The 18,855-nt window shown below is 41.0% G+C and overlaps 1 protein-coding gene across 1 annotated transcript in view; it reads right to left on the bottom strand.

The window, feature by feature from the left end:
- Positions 1-300: 300 nt before the first annotated feature.
- Positions 301-18,855, bottom strand: part of LOC113021058 (activating transcription factor 7-interacting protein 2) — a 30,825-nt gene continuing 12,270 nt past the window's right edge. Inside the window, exons 2-14 of the mRNA XM_026165472.1 lie at positions 10,652-10,724; positions 7,761-7,883; positions 6,613-6,681; positions 6,448-6,470; positions 5,167-5,207; positions 5,046-5,080; positions 4,828-4,873; positions 4,148-4,221; positions 1,894-1,930; positions 1,702-1,772; positions 1,415-1,546; positions 1,138-1,325; positions 301-907 (exon numbers count right to left, since the gene is read on the bottom strand). Coding sequence (XP_026021257.1) covers positions 697-907; positions 1,138-1,325; positions 1,415-1,546; positions 1,702-1,772; positions 1,894-1,930; positions 4,148-4,221; positions 4,828-4,873; positions 5,046-5,080; positions 5,167-5,207; positions 6,448-6,470; positions 6,613-6,681; positions 7,761-7,883; positions 10,652-10,723 — 1,122 coding nt within the window. The 5' untranslated portion in view covers position 10,724 and the 3' untranslated portion in view covers positions 301-696. The remainder of the gene's footprint in view (positions 908-1,137; positions 1,326-1,414; positions 1,547-1,701; positions 1,773-1,893; positions 1,931-4,147; positions 4,222-4,827; positions 4,874-5,045; positions 5,081-5,166; positions 5,208-6,447; positions 6,471-6,612; positions 6,682-7,760; positions 7,884-10,651; positions 10,725-18,855) is intronic.

Raw genomic sequence — 18,855 nt, forward strand, 5'->3', positions numbered from 1 at the left:
TAATCCTACCGTAAAACAATAAGACAAGGTACGACCTTTCCCATGCTCCTAGGATCTGGGGGTGAACGCCAGAACACCCTGGAATGTACACCAAGTTGTTACAGACCTCCTAGGATGAGACATTCTTTCAGTATGCCACCAACTATATACTTCTAAACGCAAATGATTACATGCAGTATTCTACCATATGCAAACTTATATCATTAAAAGATTATACTGACTACTAAGTACAATTTTCCATTGACAGTCAAAGAATAAAACCCCACAAAGAGCACAATAAAGTTTTATTAACAACAATAATAATAACAATAATAATAATGCAACATTGTTTTGGAGATGTATATTAGAGGTAAACTGTACTATATTTTGAAGTAATGCACTAATTGAATCATGGTGACCTTAACAGTGATATGCAACACTGTCCTTAACAATCTGAAAGCAGACAAAGAAAGAAGAGCTTGAAACAAAAGTTCACCGTTTTCCATCTGAACCGAAAATACTGATGAAAGGCACAAGTTACAAAGTGCAGCTTCTTTAGCTTTATGTGACCATTAAGGTTTATGGTACTTAAAAACTATGTGAGCAAAACACTGGCCCCGAAACAACATCAGCACAAGGACTGTCCATGCTGTCCAGCACAAACTCAAGAGTGAGCAGCTGGAAATTTAAATAGGCGGCTTCATGTCCTCTTCCCAACTACTCGGGTATGACTGAAGTAGCGACTGCACTATAAGGTCCATACCGGCCAAATACATCTTTACCCACCACAGCCGCACACACCCTGTGACCAGGCTTATACTTTCTGACCAGCACACACATGGGCAAATTCAAGGCCTTCACCTCACCGAGGATATTCCAGTCTGGGAAAGCGCCACTGCCCTTAACCTTTTCCATAGTTAGGAAGATCCTGCAACAGGGACAAAGAACAGAAAAAAACAATATCATCAGTGAGTAACTTAAAGTCAAGATTACTAGTAAAGCCTAAGAACTCACTGACTGCTTCCATCAGGTGGTTACAAAAACTGGCAGCAGCGTCACAGTGAGATCCTCATGAGGACCTTTTGTTTTTCATATTGGTCGTAGGGCTGAGAAACTACACGCTCGACACACAGTGATGAGTTCAACACTGCTTCTTACGTGTAACTGTCCATGGGTGGAGCAGATGGGTCTTCCTCCACCACTTTCCAGAGGATAGAGAGGCCGCTGGGGTTTCTGATGAGGGCCAGATTTACTTCAAGTTTCTGAGGGATGCTATACGAGGCCGCTTCCATGTTCAGGACGGAGGGGAAGGGTCTAGAAGGAAGAGGAGGTAACGAGAGTCCGTTCTGAGGAAGGAAGGAAACTTAAGTGAGTGGGTGTGATGTACCTCAAAGAGTGGAATGAACCAAATGTATTTTCAGCATGGGTGTATTACCTGCTCTGAGTCAGTGTGACTGGGACTCCTCGTGGCGACAGAAGAGACACATTCTGTTTTCACCTTTCGATGCTTCGGCTCTTCAAACTCTTCTTCACTGTTTTCTTTTTCTTGCTTAGCTGTGTACTCATGCTGGTTTTACACATGCCAAAATGGAAGATGTCAGTAATGATTTAAAAAAAAAAATGAAAAGACATTTAAAAGAACTATTTTTTGCTTGCTCAAATAGCCTCCACACATTCATTTGTGGCAAAATAAATAAAAGAGCGCATAGTAAAGCATCCCACCTTAAGCTGAAAAGGCCGTTGAGGAGTCAGAACTGGAGGCAGCCGCTCCTCATTTGAATCAGTCGTGGCAGCTGTCATAATTTAATACAGATTATTTAAAATGTGAAGGAGGAGAAGGGAAGAAACAGGAGGAAGTAGGAAAAGGGGGATTTTTGTTATAAAAATTAAAAATGGTTGACTTTTCTTCATTACCTTCATGCGTCCTCTTTACTCCTCTTCTCGTGGTTTCCTGGGCAGAAAGAAAGCCACTAAATTAGAGGTGAAATTATTACGACAATAATAATAATAAATAATAATAATTATAATAATGAGTAAGTAAAGCTTATTTATATAGCATGTTACAAAAATCAAAGTGCTTTAAAATATAAAGTATTAATATTGACCTCAAATTAAAATTATGCAAAATTAAATTTATGTATTGTTATTATTATTATCGTTATCATTATTATTATTATTATTATTATTATTATTATTATTATTATTATTATTATTATTATTATTATTATACACTACCAGTCAAAAGTTTGGACACACCTTCTCATTGTACAGCTTTTATTTTTACTACTTTCTACATTGTAGATACAAACTAAAGACATTAAAATATATATATAGCAAGATATCTGGAATTATTTAGCAAAGAAAAATGGATAAATAATAAGTTTTATATTTTAGATTCCTTTGATTTGTTGTCAGCGCTGCAAACCCTTGGCCTTCTCTCAATGAGCTTCCTGATGTAGTCACCTAAAATGGTTTTCACTTGACAGGTGTGTCAGGGTTCATTTGTGGAATTTCTTGCCTTCTTAATGGGGTTGTGCAGAAGTCAGGTTGGTACACAGCTGACTATTTCACAACTGTTAAAATGTATATTAGGGCAAGAACCAATAGGCTAAGAAACGAGAAATGAGAGTTTGGGATCTGAAGCGGAGTTTGCACCCAGATTACTACGGTAGACGTACTGCTCCGACAATCCATCAAGTGGTGCAGCTTACCAAAGTTATACTAAAACATTTTTTGACCAATTTTTGAGCGCTGTGTACCACATAAAATCGGTTCGAGGTCAATAAGCATAACCAGGAATTCATAAATAGGCACACTGTCGATGTTTGAGAAAATGATAGGATTTTAAGTGTGCCTTATAGTGCTGAAAATATATATATATATTAAACACCTCTCAAAGGTCAGAAAGATAAAACCCCAACTATCTGACTGAAGAGCTCTCTTTAGAAAAAAAAAAAGACCTCCAACAGATTCAGGATAAGGGAGGAGGCGGGTATCTGCTATCACCAGTTGGGAGGGAAAGAGATATATGCTGACAAAGATGCCAACATGCAGTCTACTTGAATTACATGCTCTGTGTCTCTATCAATGTCTCTCGTCTTGTCATGAAAGATACCGTCTACTTTCACTCTTTGACCCTTTGGATTCTCAAACTGCATCAACTCCTCAACTCAGAGACCAAAAACAAAGATGGACAAATGAACTCAAGACAGAAAACAGACAAAGATTCAGCTGGTAGGTGATTTATTATCTTATGGAACCAGCATTACTTTTGTGTGCTTCTGTAGTTCTCATAACTGGCATATACAATCACTGGCTACTTCATTGGACAACTGAGTAATCAGCCAAACCCATAGCAGCAACTTATTCCATTTAGACATGGTCAAGACAAACTGCTGATGTTCAAACTTGGCAAAAGGGATGCCAATAACCACTTTTTCCAACAAAAGGTATGCAGAAGAGCATCTCTAAATGCACAACAAGGTAAACCTTATAGCAGATGGGTTATAACATCAAAAGACCACAGGGGCTGCCACTCATATCAGCTAAGAACAGGAAAGTGAGCTTAAACCAATACTGGAAAATACAAAAATGGGAAAAATGTTGTTTGCTCTGTATCGTGGCTTCTGCTCCAACATTCAGACAGCAGGTTCAAAATGTGACGTAAACAACGTGAAAACATGAACCCATGGATCCTACCTTCTATCAATAGTTTGGGCTGGTGGTGACGCACTAGTGTGGGACACACTGGGCCACTTAGCACCCAGTGAGCATTGTTTAAATGACACAGCCTCTCTTACTATTCTTTCTTTGTTCATCCCTTTATAACCCCAGTATAACAATCTTCTGATGGCGGCCAAGATTCACCAAGATAACTCACCATGTCACCAACCTCAAACTAGTTTCTTAAACATCAAATCTCAATCCAGTAGAGCACCTTTGGGATGTGGTGGAACTGGAGATAGAAGTGCAACTGACTAATCTGCAGCAACTGTGTGACTCATCATGTCAATATGGACCAAAATCTCGGAGCAATCTTTCCAGCACCTTGTCATGAAGAATGAAGCCAAAGCGAGACCAATCCAGTACTAACAAGGTTTACCTAGTAAAGGGGTCATATGAGTGTACGTGCAGTTATGTAATATTGCTTATTTTTAAAGGCTCCTACCTCATACTCCAATGGGCTGTTAGGAGTTGGAGGACGCTGCTCCTCATTTAAATCTGCCATGGCAGCCATCAAAGCTTATGTGGATTATGTAAAATAACAAGTGACAGAAGGGATGGGAAATAGCAGGAAAAGGGATATAGTTTATTCATATGCTGATTCATATTATTACATTTCAAGGTATTATAACAGCTTATTGTATCTGCAGAGAAAGAACGTTAGCACAAGCAAAATAAGATACGCATTTTAGATTTGAGGTACACAAACATTTACATGTATGAAACCAAAATACTCTTGTTTTACAAAGTAAAGACATTTTATAAATGAGACATGACAATCTAAGAACTTCTTAGTAAAAATCATCTTAAAGGATCTGCATCATCGCCATGATAACAAAGACGCTAGCTGCCCAACTTGTGCCCAACTTATTAATCTATTTAAATATTTCCCTGAGACAGACTTAACTGGTTATTCTATCATTGGTGAAATAGAAGTATATCCCTTTCTTCTTTTGGGGTTCAAAATAAAAGCTTATAACTGGTAGCATTACCAGAATACATACAGAAATGAGTAAATCTCAATTTTCACATGTGCACATATACTACACAGGTCATGCCCATCCATACAAATGCAAAACTATATACCTTAACACATTAAAAACTCCTGCATGTGAATAAACTTACCTTTACCGTCAGCACGCATCTTCTTAAGTGTCTGTCTTGTGATTTCCTGGATAGAAAGAACCAATAAGCTTTGAATATGAACCCCAATGCAGATGTTTTACTGTGAAATTTTACCCTGAGACCTTTCAAGAAGCTGCTGACCCCAACAAAATTTTAAATCAATAAGTGATTTTAAACTATTTTTAAAAAACTGACTAAATAAACAATGGCATATTTACCATCATCTGAAAGAGCCCTCCGTTCTTGGTTGCATCTATTGAGAAATAAAAATGGCATTGAATAAATATTAATTTCAGCAAGAAATACTCAGTGATATTAATGTGCTTGGTAGGTTCTTACTCTGTGAAACAGCTTCCATGTCTCTTTCTTCTGAATTTGTTCTGCGGATTAAATGAAATTGTAACAAAACTGATAAAATAAATGTCAAAGAAGCTTGGAAAGAAAAGCGTCTGGACTTCTTTAAGTTGCTTGAAGACGTTTCACCTCTCATCCGAGAAGCTTCTTCAGTTCTAAGGTCAAATGGTGGAGAGTCCCAGATATAAACCTAGTGGGAGTATCCCCCCACAGAGGGACAAAAGGACCCCCTGATGATCCTCTAATCGCCTGAGCCAAGGTGTGAAACTGGGCATGGGTCCCAATCAGCCAGAGTTTCGGGTGTGTTCACATTTTGGACAGAGAGGACAGATGGTTTGAAAGAGGAGTGAAAGAAGCCATCTATGTCCACTGTGAGCGACCATCTTTGAACAGAGGCGGGGGTTTACGACACCAACTCTCTGCCATCTATAATCCAGTTTTGAGTTCCCTTCCCAGACGCCTTAACGCCCACTCACATCCTGGGCCATCTGACCTCAGGAATTCGCATGATAAGGTGGGGCCAGGTTTCACAATGAACACACCCGAAACTCTGGCTGATTGGGACCCACGCCCAGTTTCACACCTTGGCTCAGGCGATTAGAGGATCATCAGGGGGTCCTTTTGTCCCTCTGTGGGGGGTCACTCCCACTAGGTTTATATCTGGGACTCTCCACCATTTGACCTTAGAACTGAAGAAGCTTCTTGGATGAGAGGTGAAACGTCTTCAAGCAACTTAAAGAAGTCCAGACGCTTTTCTTTCCAAGCTCCTTTGACTACGATGACCTGGATGACTGAGAACCATCACAGACTGATAAAATAAATCACAACCATAAAGTCACATCAGGGTCTTCATTTTGATGGTATACTTAAACCCCTACACTGGACACTGATGTGTCACTCCAAGCCCTGCCTGGTCCTTTAATGTTACTATAGATGTATGATGTGTTTCTTTGTAATTATTGTTATTTAGCTGTTTCATGCATGAATTATGATAACCTCAGTCAGGATTTTTATTCATCTTTTCATGCCTAAGGATGAATGGGGGTCCTGATTGAGGTTGGCATAGTTCATGCATGACAGGGTTAATAAGTTCACATGACCACCTCATTCATTAAGTCCTGAAAAGAAGGAGGAAAAAGAAAACGAAAGAAAAAAAGAGGAAAAAGAAAAGAAAGAAAAGAGAAGAAAAAAGGAGAAAGTAAAAGAAAAAAAAAGAGAAGGGTCTTCATTTTTAAAGATTAATATATTAGAGCTGGTTCTACATACCTGACCAGAGTGGGCGCTGCATTCTGAAAGTTAAAATGGTAAAATTGATCATGTTGCGTTAGGATTTTTAAATTACTGCATGTACACAATGAATAGTGTTTCAATATTAAATTCCATAAAATTAAAAAATGTGATTAATTCTACTGTGCATTTTGTCTTTGTTACCTTTTTTTGCATCTTTGTCACATAGTCAATAGCAGCTTCTGCTCTTTTAGACAATATTTTAACTCGTGCCTGTGGGGGAGAAAAAAGTGTGTTAGGGTTTGTTTGGATTTTTTTTGTTTGTTTTTTCTTTTTTTATTTAAACACTACTTCGTCTTAGGCCCCAGTCACACAGGCCTAGAGACTGGCTGGAAACCACTGATTGCTATGAAATTAGAAAGAAAAAAAAAAGTGGAATCCCCAGTCTCAGTCATGCAGACCAGTTAGTAAAACTGGCATCACATTGTGGGAGGTTACTTGCTGTTGCTAGGTGAAACTAATTGCAAAGAGGTATATGGTTCGGCACCAAAAACCTCCGTGATTGCTTCGATGGCTTAGTTTGGATGCAAGACACTGACTTATTTACAGCGCCAACTACTCGCTAAGCAGTACCGAAACTGTAAGGAGTACTACAGCAACAGGAAATTAAGACAGCTTATCTTCAAAAGTTAGACTTTTTGAAAAGCATTGGTTTCAGAGATATTCAAAAATACAACTTTTACTTTAATGGCAGTGTTCACGCTTCTTCAAGTTTCACTCCTGCTCATTTTTTAGTTAGCAAGTGTTAGGAGACAGGCCGTCGTCTCACATTCAAACTACAGGCAACCATGGCAATCTGGTAGAGACCAGAGGAGGTTCTGTGGCACAGCACACTCTTTACAACCATTTTTACCAATTAACAGCAAGCAACCTGCCACAAACACTTGCTCAGTGATTGGGGAATAAACAATATTTTCCCCAAGTAACTGGAGTTGCAGACTCTCTAGACCTGCAAAAAAAAAAAAAAAGGTGCGCACACAAATTTAGCTTGATTCCCTCTAATCAAGAAATAAACTAAGAAACAATATAAGAAAGCAGAGCCTAAGTATAGATGCCCAAAAGTTTTACCGCTTGCTCTAAAATTTAGGAACAAATGCACACAAAAAAAGAACATGACAGACCTAGAGACTGATTTTAAGATAGCTTGGTGACATTAAAACAGGGAAGCATGGAGAGAGACAAGAAGAAAGACTGGAAAAAAGAAAACCACAATGGGCGGCGATGAATATGTCCACACGTGAGATGGCATTAATTAAAAACTGGACAGATATGTAAACATATGCAGTACTGACCTCAAGTTTTTCAATGGACCTTTCAAAGTTCACTCCATGTTCAAGCTTTTGAATACTCTCTATTAAACCCTGGAGTTTAGTTTCAGTTGCACTGGGAACCTCCTGCTCCATCAGTTTTTGCACCTGTACGCAAAATCACATGTATACTGCTGTGTTCATTTTTCAAGTGAAAAAAATATATATTTTGTAGCTGTCTTGCACACACAGCATATTTATGATCAACAGATTTTCAAGGCTCCTTCAGGAAGGGGCTGTGAAGGTAATCTAAGAGCTATCGCCTTAATGTCTTGGGGTAATTTACAAAAAGTCTTGTTTACATCATTGTTCAGGAGTAGAACATTTTCCCCTTAAGCGTTCCCATAATAGGGTGCCCAAATTTTTAGACATACCATAATTAACAGGAATCCACACAGGATCAATTAAAAATGATTGTTTGTTAATGAACAAAAAATAAAGTGTTTTGACTGTTTGTTTTTTAATGTTTTTTGTTTTTTTTTAAATTGTGTGCACACAACTGTATACAGATGTTTATCTAACAGAAACAAAGGGCAGAACTGCATGCAGTAGACTCAGATGTTAGTGCTATCCAGCAGATAAAATGGCATGTACAACCATGCACAAAAAAGCAACAGTCTGTTAGAGTGATTTTGTTAAAAGTTGTCATTGTTGTGCTTTAAATTTGTAAACCTGGGGTCCGTTCTTCGTACCTCGCTTACTACATCCAAGATCAAATGACACATCCAAGATCAAATCATCGCGCCAACTTTGAGCTCGCTATTCCGGTTCTCCGACCACACCTGTTGTTGACGATTAGTACAGCTGGATGAAGTAATGTGAGATCACTGGGTGTCGTAAAAGGGGCTACGCATCGATAGTAGAAACATTGATCGGCAACCCTCTGATTGGTCAGCGAAAATGTCGAAGGAGCGCGCTCGGTATTTTTCGGCAGCAGAGCAAGAACTCTTGAGTGAGGGATTTCAGGAGTTTCAGAGTTTAATTAAAACGCAAGGGAACACTGCAAAGGCTGCAAAAGCAAGGAGAGAGGGCTGGCAGAAAGTTGCTGACAAATTAAACTCGGACGTAATTTAATAATAATAATAATAATAATAATAATAATAATAATAATGGATTGGATTTATATAGCGCTTTTCAAGGCACCCAAAGCGCTTTACAATGCCACTATTCATTCACTCTCACATTCACACACTGGTGGAAGCAGCTACGGTTGTAGCCACAGCTGCCCTGCGGCAGACTGACAGAAGCGAGGCTGCCATATCGCGCCATCGGCCCCTCTGGCCAACACCAGTAGGCAGTAGGGTAAATTTATTATATTATATTACATTATATCATATTATATTATATTACATTATATCCTCTTTCACATTAGAGCCACGACAGGACCCACTAGAACATGGGAACAAGTAAAAGTGAAATATAAGAATATTCTACAGAATGGTAATATTTATCACTCATATTGCTTTTAGTCTCTTGAAAAGAGTCCCTGAAATAATCTGTTTGTTTGTTTATAACAGCAACCAAGAAAAGGGCAGAGCAAAAAAAGACAGGTGGTGGTCCTGCACCCCTTCGTCAACAAGTTGGTTAAGTAAATAATACCCTCACGGGAAAATCGATATCTCTCTATGAGCACACTGTCGCGCTGAGCTAAAGGATCCTGTCTGTCCCGCAATATACGCTGAATTCTGAAAACTCTCCTTATCAATCTTGCACCTTCCGCAATGGGTGGCTCACGTATACGGACAGGACATGGCTGCGACAGACTTCCCAAATCCACCTTCGCTTTTATAGCCGTGGTCTCTCATCTTGATTACACGAAGTAATTTACTATTACTACTCTAAAATATGAATTACATCTGAAATAATCAAATACATGAAATAGAATGATTAATAGTACATTTCCCTTTTTTTTTTTAGGAAATGACCTGTATGTATCTGTATGAAATCAATAAAAGAATCAAATACTGCATTATCTTTAGTTACATTGATAATATTTATTTATGGTAAAACGGTGGTAAAATATCGCTGTTGCTTTCGTATACATGAAGCGGACATACCTGAGTGGCCGCGATCTAATCTTGTTTGCATAAAGTAAACCTGCTCCCGAGCAGGTTTACGCTTACGGATCTGTTGCTATGACAGCAAGTCCCGGATGAGCTTCGGAGAACCGAATGATCCAAGATCACGCGAAATCGTCAACAATCAAATCCAGCTAACTTACTTAGCGAGGTACGAAGAACGGACCCCTTGTCTTGAACTGCATGATTAGATATTTTTCTGTTAAGCCTTAAATGTAGGAATTTGGGGCAAGCTTTTTAGCTATAGTTTCCAACTGCAGGCACACTTGCATATAAGGTTCTGGTTTCCTTATCTGGTAAGGAATGTTCACTTCCTGCCCTTTGTGGGCTCACCTATGCTTGTATATGGTGGACCATTAACGGGGTTAAGTCAGATATGGCGTGACGGGAGATGCCCCTTTTATGACTTGAGATGTTGTTAAACGGTTGTAACCAGGAAGTCACGTATACAAACACACATACACACGCACTCACATGCTCGCATATGCATACATACACACAAACACAGTGCCTTAGCTTTTACAACACACCATATGGGTTTTACAATGGGGTGTTTGTGCTTTCACTGAAGAAAAAAAAAAAAAAAAAAAAGGCTGTAAGGGAAGGCTGGAGTTTGAAGTTGGCTGGGATCAGGTGAGGAGCTTGGAGCTCCAAGATCCTGATCGGACTTCACTTGCAACTAAAAACCGATTGAGCTCTGACTGTCTTGCTTTTGTTCACAGTGATAAGTCTCTGAGCTAGCAAGGCCTGCGAGTGCAGAACTAACACAGTCACACAAACTCAAACGTTGTTTCTTACCTCTGACTGGGAGAAGTCCATCTTCATGTTATCGGCTCCAGCAGAAGCTAGAGTCAGGGGTCGCCGCTTCATTCTTCATCCAGACGCACAAACAGAACATTAGTTAGTGACGTGTGTAACTCTGCATCAAGTAGCAAGAGTGTAACTCATAGGTTGTGCCTTGCAGAGAAAGATTGAAAGGTGCTTGCATTAATACAGTTTAAAATGTTGCCCATACCTTGCAACATTTAACATATTACATGTATATTACCCATTAGCCGTTTCCAATCATGATTATCATACAATGAAAACAAGGTAAGACATTAAGTTCAAGAATGAAAAGTATCTGAATATTGCCCTCTGCTCCTAAAATCCCTTTACTGCCTGAAGAAAAGGTTCATAGCGGAGGTGTCAAACATAGAGCCTGTGGGCCAAAAGCAGCCCATCAAATCACTGGATAGCTTTGGAAAATGTTTACATTTCAAAGGAGGGGTGTATAACTGTATTTTGATCAATTTTAAAGGTTTTCTTACTCCCTTGTTAGTATTAGCCTCTTATTTCTTTATTTTTTACAGTGTGAGCTTAAAGAGCCCTGATGCAGGTTTCTTCTGTTCATTAGTGCTGCAACGATTCGTTGACATAATCAATGATGTTGACTATAAAACGTTTTTTGACATATAATTTTATTGTCAGCACGTCTTAATACTAATACATAAAAGTATTTTTGTAAGTGCAGTATACTACAGGAAACTATTGGGACAGTATCATCGACATCGTCTGTAAAGACTACACTTAACGCTAACGAAAAAGAACGCTGCACAAACGGCGAAATGGCAGAAAATGGAAACTAAGAATTGTTAAAAATCTGAAAGCATTTCACAGAAAACAAAAACAAAGAAAAAACAAAGTTAAATGCAGACTGCTTTCCATCTTTGACAGCAACACTGCAGTGCACGAGCATTTGATATGCCGGCACCCTGGAGCTGTGACATCAACTCTGATTGGGTCAGTTTTCAGGGGTTACGGTTTTTTATCTAATGAGTGAAATGAGACAGTAAAACATTAAACAGGAGTAGCTGTTTTGGCGTTTTGTCTTTCGGGTGAACCAGTTTCTGTCTGAGCGTGTACACGCTCAAAACGCCAAAACACAAACTTAACAATGTGGTGTATGCTGTACAGTGCAGCGAGGAATGCTCAGACCTCTACATTGGAGAGACCAAACAGCCACTTCACAAGCGCATGGCACAACACAGAAGAGCCACCTCCACAGGACAAGACTCAGCAGTCCATCTGCATCTTAAGGATAAAGGACACTCTTTCGAGGATGCCAATGTTCACATTTTGGACAGAGAGGACAGATGGTTTGAAAGAGGAGTGAAAGAAGACATCTATGTCCACTGTGAGCGACCATCTTTGAACAGAGGCGGACAGAGATCTCCGAGAGGGAAGTGACGGGTATGGTAAGCGACCCATGTTGTAGGTGACGTCAGACGCCGGAGATTTTGGCGGAGAAAAAGCAAATGGTAGCATAGAGTTTAACAAAGGTTTTTCAAGCTTCAGTATTACCAAATGTACTCAATTGTCATATAACTAACAACATCTGTTTTATCATCTCTAACACCCTGGAGGACAACGGGGAGAGTTTAGACGCTCTCCAAGATTACATCGACCGCTGTTTTCAAGATTTAGTAATGAAGAAGGCCCAGAGTGCATCTTCCCCGGCCAAAATTGAGACGCCGTCATCGAAGAGATATCGCAGACTCCCCCGGTACAACATCGCCTGCCGGCAAAGACATCGCAGACATCCTGGAGTCAATCGACAAGCGATTGTCCAGTTTCGATGCGAGGCTGTCCCTGGTGGAGATTTTACACCGGGAATTTAAATCTCTGAGAGAATCCCTGGAATTCAGCCAGCAGCAGGTGGAAACGCTTGCCGCTGAAAATGCCACGCTACGGGAGTCGGTCAAATCTCTCACCGATAACGTGACCCAACTAAACATTGAAAATAAAAAAAATAAAAGAGTCCGTTATAGATCTACAAGCCCGTAGCATGAGAGATAATCTTGTGTTTTCTGGTATTCCAGAAACTGCCGGAGAGGACGCAGAGGCAACGGTGAAAAACTTCATTAAAATCCACCTGAAGCTGCCGGAGGACATCGCTTGGGGGGCGCGCGGTCGCGGACCGGGAGACCACGGCCTATTGTGGCCAAATTCGGTCAATTCAAACAGAAGGAACAGGTGAAGAGTCGCGGCAGAGAGCTGAAAGGAACGGACTTCAGCGTGAACGACCAGTTCCCCAAAGAGATCCTGGAACGATGCAAGGTCCTGTTCCCAGTTCGACGTAGCTTCATCCAGAAAGGCTCCCGTGCTGTCATCGCCGTGGACCGGCTCTACATGGACGGACAGCTCTACCGCGACCCCGGCACCACACCGTGGTTATATTGACTGCACTCCAGATAAGAACCCGCTACACTCTTTTCTTATTCATTCACACTTTCTCTTTTAACATGGGTTTAACCTAGTAATATCAATATGATGTCATAGCAGATATAACACCGTCACCCTCCGTCATTGCTTTAATTGGAATGTTTCCGTTTCATTTCTTTTTTGTTGTTGTCGCTCACAGTTCATGTGGTTTCTTTCTTTCTCTTGTCTTTCACTGCTGTGGTCACCTACTTCCCCACTCACCTACAAACAACACCCTCTATTTCTCCATATTTTCACACCACGATCACGCAAACACATCAGCTCAACGGCAGCACATTCACAACAGCCTCACAGCACGCACAGACTTGCAGGACACATAAGCAAGCCACGCTTGTTCATATTAGTGAATATTCACACACACAGTCAGACTTATGGAACCTCTCACCACACTTCTTTTTCTCTTTCTATTTACAAACAAGGGATGTTTCCACATTCTCTCCACCTGTCTAAACGAAACACCCAGCGTACATCATTAGACATACACAGACAATTATGGGCATGCTGAGGTTTGTCACATGGAATGTAAATGGAGCTGGCACCAGAGGAAAGAGGTTAAAGATATTTAACCAGCTTAAAAAACTACAGGCAGATGTTGTTTTATTACAAGAAAATCATAAACCTGTCACAGGTTTAAACGAACTTAAAACACCTGAGTTTCCTAACGTGTTTGCAGCCTGTTATAATTCTAGACAACGGGGAGTAGCAATTTTAATACATAAAAATTTTAATTTTACAGTACTCGATACAGTTATAGATCCAGAGGGTAGATTTCTAATTATTAAACTATCAATATTGAACAAAAAACTATGTATTGTCAGTATATACGGTCCAAATGTTGATGAACCCTCATTCTTCCACGGATTTTTTAGTGCACTCTCTGAACACCTTGATTGCACACTCATGCTTGGCGGTGACCTCAACCTTGGACTAAATGAAGACATGGATAGGCTCAACACAACAGGAACTCAGCGCAATTGGCAGTCCACAAATATAATCAAACAGTATATGAGCGACTTTAGTCTTTGCGATGCATGGCGCTCTCTTCACCCCACCAGTAAGGAATATACTTTTTTCTCGCATGTTCATCACTCTTACTCTCGTCTGGATTATTTTTTGGTCAGCAGCTCACTGCTGTGTGACATTTCAGACACTGAGATTCATCCTATAGCTGTCAGCGATCATGCTCCTGTATCTTTAACACTAATGCACAAGAATAACACTACGCCAAGTAAAAACTGGAGATTTAATATATCACTACTTAAAGATGAAGACTTTATTAAATATTTTAAAAAGGAATGGACTTCATATTTAGACTTTAATGACACTCCCGGAATATCTGCTTCTGTTCTATGGGAAGCAGGTAAAGCTGTGATGAGAGGTAAAATAATTTCTTTCTCATCACACAAAAAGAAAGAAGAAAACAAAAATATTCAGGAATTAGAAAAAAACATCAAATCACTAGAAGAAGCCTACGCGTGCAACCAAGATCAGGAAACATTGAACAAAATACGCAAAACAAAACTAGAATTAAATGAAATTATTAATAAAAAAAAAAACACAACCAGCTAAAAATAAAGAAAGAAAAAACAACTATATGTGCTGCTAAAGATTTATCGGGGAACACAATATATGATCCTGGAAGAATAAACAACATTTTTAGGGATTTCTATGAAACTTTATACTCACCACAAATAAACCCATCTAAAAATGAAATTGATCTATTTCTTGACAACGTAACTCTTCCAAAATTACTAGACAGTCAAGCAATGGAACTGGATTCGCCACTGACGCCAAGTGAACTCCAGGAAGCCCTGATAAGTATGCCCAATAATAAGGCTCCAGGTCCAGACGGCTTCCCTGCAGAATTCTACAAAGAATTCTGGACAATTTTGGCACCAGTATTCCATGGCATGTTGCAGGAAATCGAGGAAAATGGCAGACTACCACCAAATATGAATTCTGCCAACATTAGTCTCCTGCTAAAACCAGGCAAAGACCCTTTATTTCCCTCAAGCTATCGTCCAATTTCTCTTTTAAATGTAGACCTTAAAATAATCTGCAAAGCTCTCTCAAAGAGATTAGAGAAAATGACCCCCCTCTTAATTCATCCTGACCAAAATGGTTTCATAAAAGGTCGGCACTCCTCAACAAACACTCGTAGATTACTTAATTTAATAGACTACTCATACGATAAAAACATCGAAACCATAATATTATCTCTAGATGCAGAAAAAGCATTTGACAGAGTTAACTGGAAATTGTTATTCGCAACTTTACACAAATTTGGTTTTGGAAACTCTTTCATAAACTGGATAAGAATATTATACAATTCCCCAACAGCTCGTATCAGAACAAATGACCAGACATCCTCCAGCTTCTGTCTCCTGAGGGGCACCAGACAGGGATGCCCACTCTCCCCTTCACTTTTTGCAATTTTTATCGAACCTCTAGCAGCAGCATTTAGACAGGCTACAACAATTAAGGGCATAAAATGTAAGAACATAGAACATAAAATCAGTCTCTATGCGGATGATGTGTTGCTTTTTCTGCAAAACACACAAACCAACCTCTCTGAGGTAATTACTTTAATGAACTGGTTTTCAAGAGTTTCAGATTATTCAATTAACTGGCCAAAATCTACAGCTCTCCCCATTAACTGCTCCTTCCATAATTCTTCCTCTGCCCCACTGCAATCCGGAAATATTAAATATTTAGGTATTAATGTCTCTCCTAAGCTTTCAGACCTAACTAAATTAAACCACATCCCACTTCTAAAGAAAGTAGAAGGCGATCTGACTAGATGGAAATCTTTACCCATATCACTCATGGGAAGGGTCGCCACTATAAAAATGATGATCTTGCCAAAAAGAAATTACTTATTTTTGATGATCCCTAACAAACCATCACAAGATTGGTTCAAATCTCTGGATTCATATATTTCCAAATTCCTTTGGAAAGATAAACCCCCGCGTGTCTCCTTCTGTCACCTGAAAGTACAGAGATTTTAAAACCTTCTAGTAAACAGGGTCCCAGCTTCTCCTGGAAAAAGTCACCACTGCCATAATCCTCGCAGCTCGGACCCTCCACACATCACACATCAGACTGCGGAGACAAAGCATGAAGGTGGTAAGGAGGAACTAAGGGGGGCGTGGCTGGGCAACGTGACTTCAATCGCTCTGTTGAGGGTGGGGCTCAATGGCAAACCTTTGGCTGCTCTGGTGGGGGGTTTATGGGGGACAAAAAGGGATTGGGTCGGGGGGGTAGATCTGAGCCCAGCATTGACCTGCTCCATCATCTCCTCAGTGAATTTCAGGTGTGGGGAGGAGGGAGAAAGGGAGGGGGAGGAGGGTGATGGGGGTGATGGCCTGTCAGGGGTTTGGGGGACTGGGGAAGATCGTGGTCCCTGGTCCTGGTCGTTGGTGTTGTTGAGAGAGTTGGAGGCAAATAGGGACCCCTCTTCTTGCCTCAGATGTCTCTCCTTTCTGAGGCTCTTCCCGGGTGGGGGCAGATGGAGCTGCTCCTCAAGGTTTCTGCTGGGCTTTGTCTGTTCTTGGAGTACTGTTTGTTCCTCTTTATGAGATAACTCCTCGTTTATCTCATCCTTGGCACCAAGCACAGATGAATGACGTATGGAATAAAACAAGTTGGAGGTGAACAGTTTCACCCCTGACTTGTTAAAATTAAATCCATTTTCTTTAAACAGATGCCTGCGTTCCCAAAAAAATATTAAAGGATTACTCAATATCAAATGTCAGGTAATACATATTAAAGTGCTACTAGTATTTAATTTTTAAAAAAAGTGCTCTGGAGTGACGCTTGCTCTAATCTTTGAGATGATGCTCTCTGTCATGTCTTCAGTAGGGATGGGTATGGTTTAGGTTTTATCCGATACCAGTACCAAACCGGTACTTTTGAAACGGTGCCGGTGCTTAAACTGTGCTCGAACCGGTGCTTAAAGAATGGAGAACACACACTTTGTCCAAAAACCTCTCATGTTTAGCTGTTTTATTGTAAAAAGATAACAATGTTAGCCTTTTCTGCAGCTATGGGGCATATATGGTATCACTCTTGGCTGGAAGCAGTGCTTAAACAATGGAAAAAAAACCCCACAAACTTTATCTCTGTGAAGGTTCTCAGTCATCCAGGTCATCGTAGTCAAAGGAGCTTGCAAAGAAAAGCGTCTGGACTTCTTTAAGTTGCTTGAAGACGTTTCACCTCTCATCCGAGAAGCTTCTTCAGTTCTAAGGTCAAATGGTGGAGAGTCCCAGATATAAACCTAGTGGGAGTGACCCCCCCACAGAGGGACAAAAGGACCCCCTGATGATCCTCTAATCGCCTGAGCCAAGGTGGGAAACTGGGCGTGGGTCCCAATCAGCCAGAGTTTCGGGTGTGTTCATTGTGAAACCTGGCCCCACCTTATCATGCGAATTCCTGAGGTCAGATGGCCCAGGATGTGAGTGGGCGTTAAGGCGTCTGGGAAGGGATCTCAAAACTGGATTATAGATGGCAGAGAGTTGGTGTCGTAAACCCCCGCCTCTGTTCTTTTTTTTTTTTTTTTTTTTTTTTTTCTGCCTGTCCCATTTGGTTCTTTAGCCATCAGAATTGTTGTCTGAAGACCAACAAGGATACCCAATGGATTTACTTTGCCAAATGGATCATCGTGGCATTGCCGTATTGGTCCATTTGGTCGATCTTTGTTTTTATTATTTATTATATTTTATTTTCAGATGTTACAGACGGGACAGACATGAGTGAGGGATAGGAAAGGGAGAAAGAAAGAGGAAGGAAAGGAAAAACAGAAGGGGAGAGGGACAGTGAGAAAGGGGGGGAGAAAAAAAATCTCCTGGATCACCTGTTGAGAGAAGAATAGAAAACAAGCAAAAAAACCAAAAAAACAAACAAAAACAAAGCAACATACTAAACACAACACCATCGCATTAACCTAGCTAAGTGTAAACAGCAGTAAATACTAAATATTCAATGTTGTTGTGCAGCACGCAGGACAGATATGCTTCGAAGTAGCAGCCAAGAAAGGTGTAATTTGGGTCTACGAGCAGTGAACACCTGTGTGTATACCTGTGTGGATCAGCGCGCTTGTATTCCAAAGGTTTCTCCATGTAATGATCTGCTAGGGAGTGTGGGGGGCCACAGCCCCGTCCTCCAGGGTGTGAAGCGGGTATGGAGGAGATCAAAACTCTAGACATCCAGAGGCCCCCAGAACACAAGAGACCATGGAAGACCAACAGAGGGGCAGCCGCGCCACTGTTCCAGTAAGAGCTGAGGAGAGTCCCAGATGAGGGTCCACTCAGCAGCCGCGGAGCAGAAGCCAGGGGGAGTTGCAGTGACGCGCCCATGAGCTCCGCCGGCCCCCAGCTGCGCCTGAGTGACCGAGCCCCAGGCCGAGAGGCCGGGGGCACCCCACCTCCGAAGGGGCCCGAGCGAGCCCCAGGCTCCAGGCCCCGACAAGCGGCCGCCAAGGAGTGAGCCGGTGTGTACCTGGACACCCACCCCCAGACACAAAGAACCACCAACGCACCGACACCTGAGGGAGTCCGCCACTGGCAGGGGAAGTGGTGGTGGGTGGAGATAGGCCTCCAAACCTTGGAGGGCCTGAGGTGTCCCCAGAGAGGTGGCGTCTGATACCCAACCTGACATATAGACACAGACATACAGGCACACACAGACACAAACATCCATTCCCCCCCTCATGCTCTCATATGCACTCGCTCCACACTCAA

The sequence above is a fragment of the Astatotilapia calliptera genome, chromosome 4, assembly GCF_900246225.1.
Source record: "Astatotilapia calliptera chromosome 4, fAstCal1.2, whole genome shotgun sequence".
NCBI lineage: Eukaryota > Metazoa > Chordata > Actinopteri > Cichliformes > Cichlidae > Astatotilapia > Astatotilapia calliptera.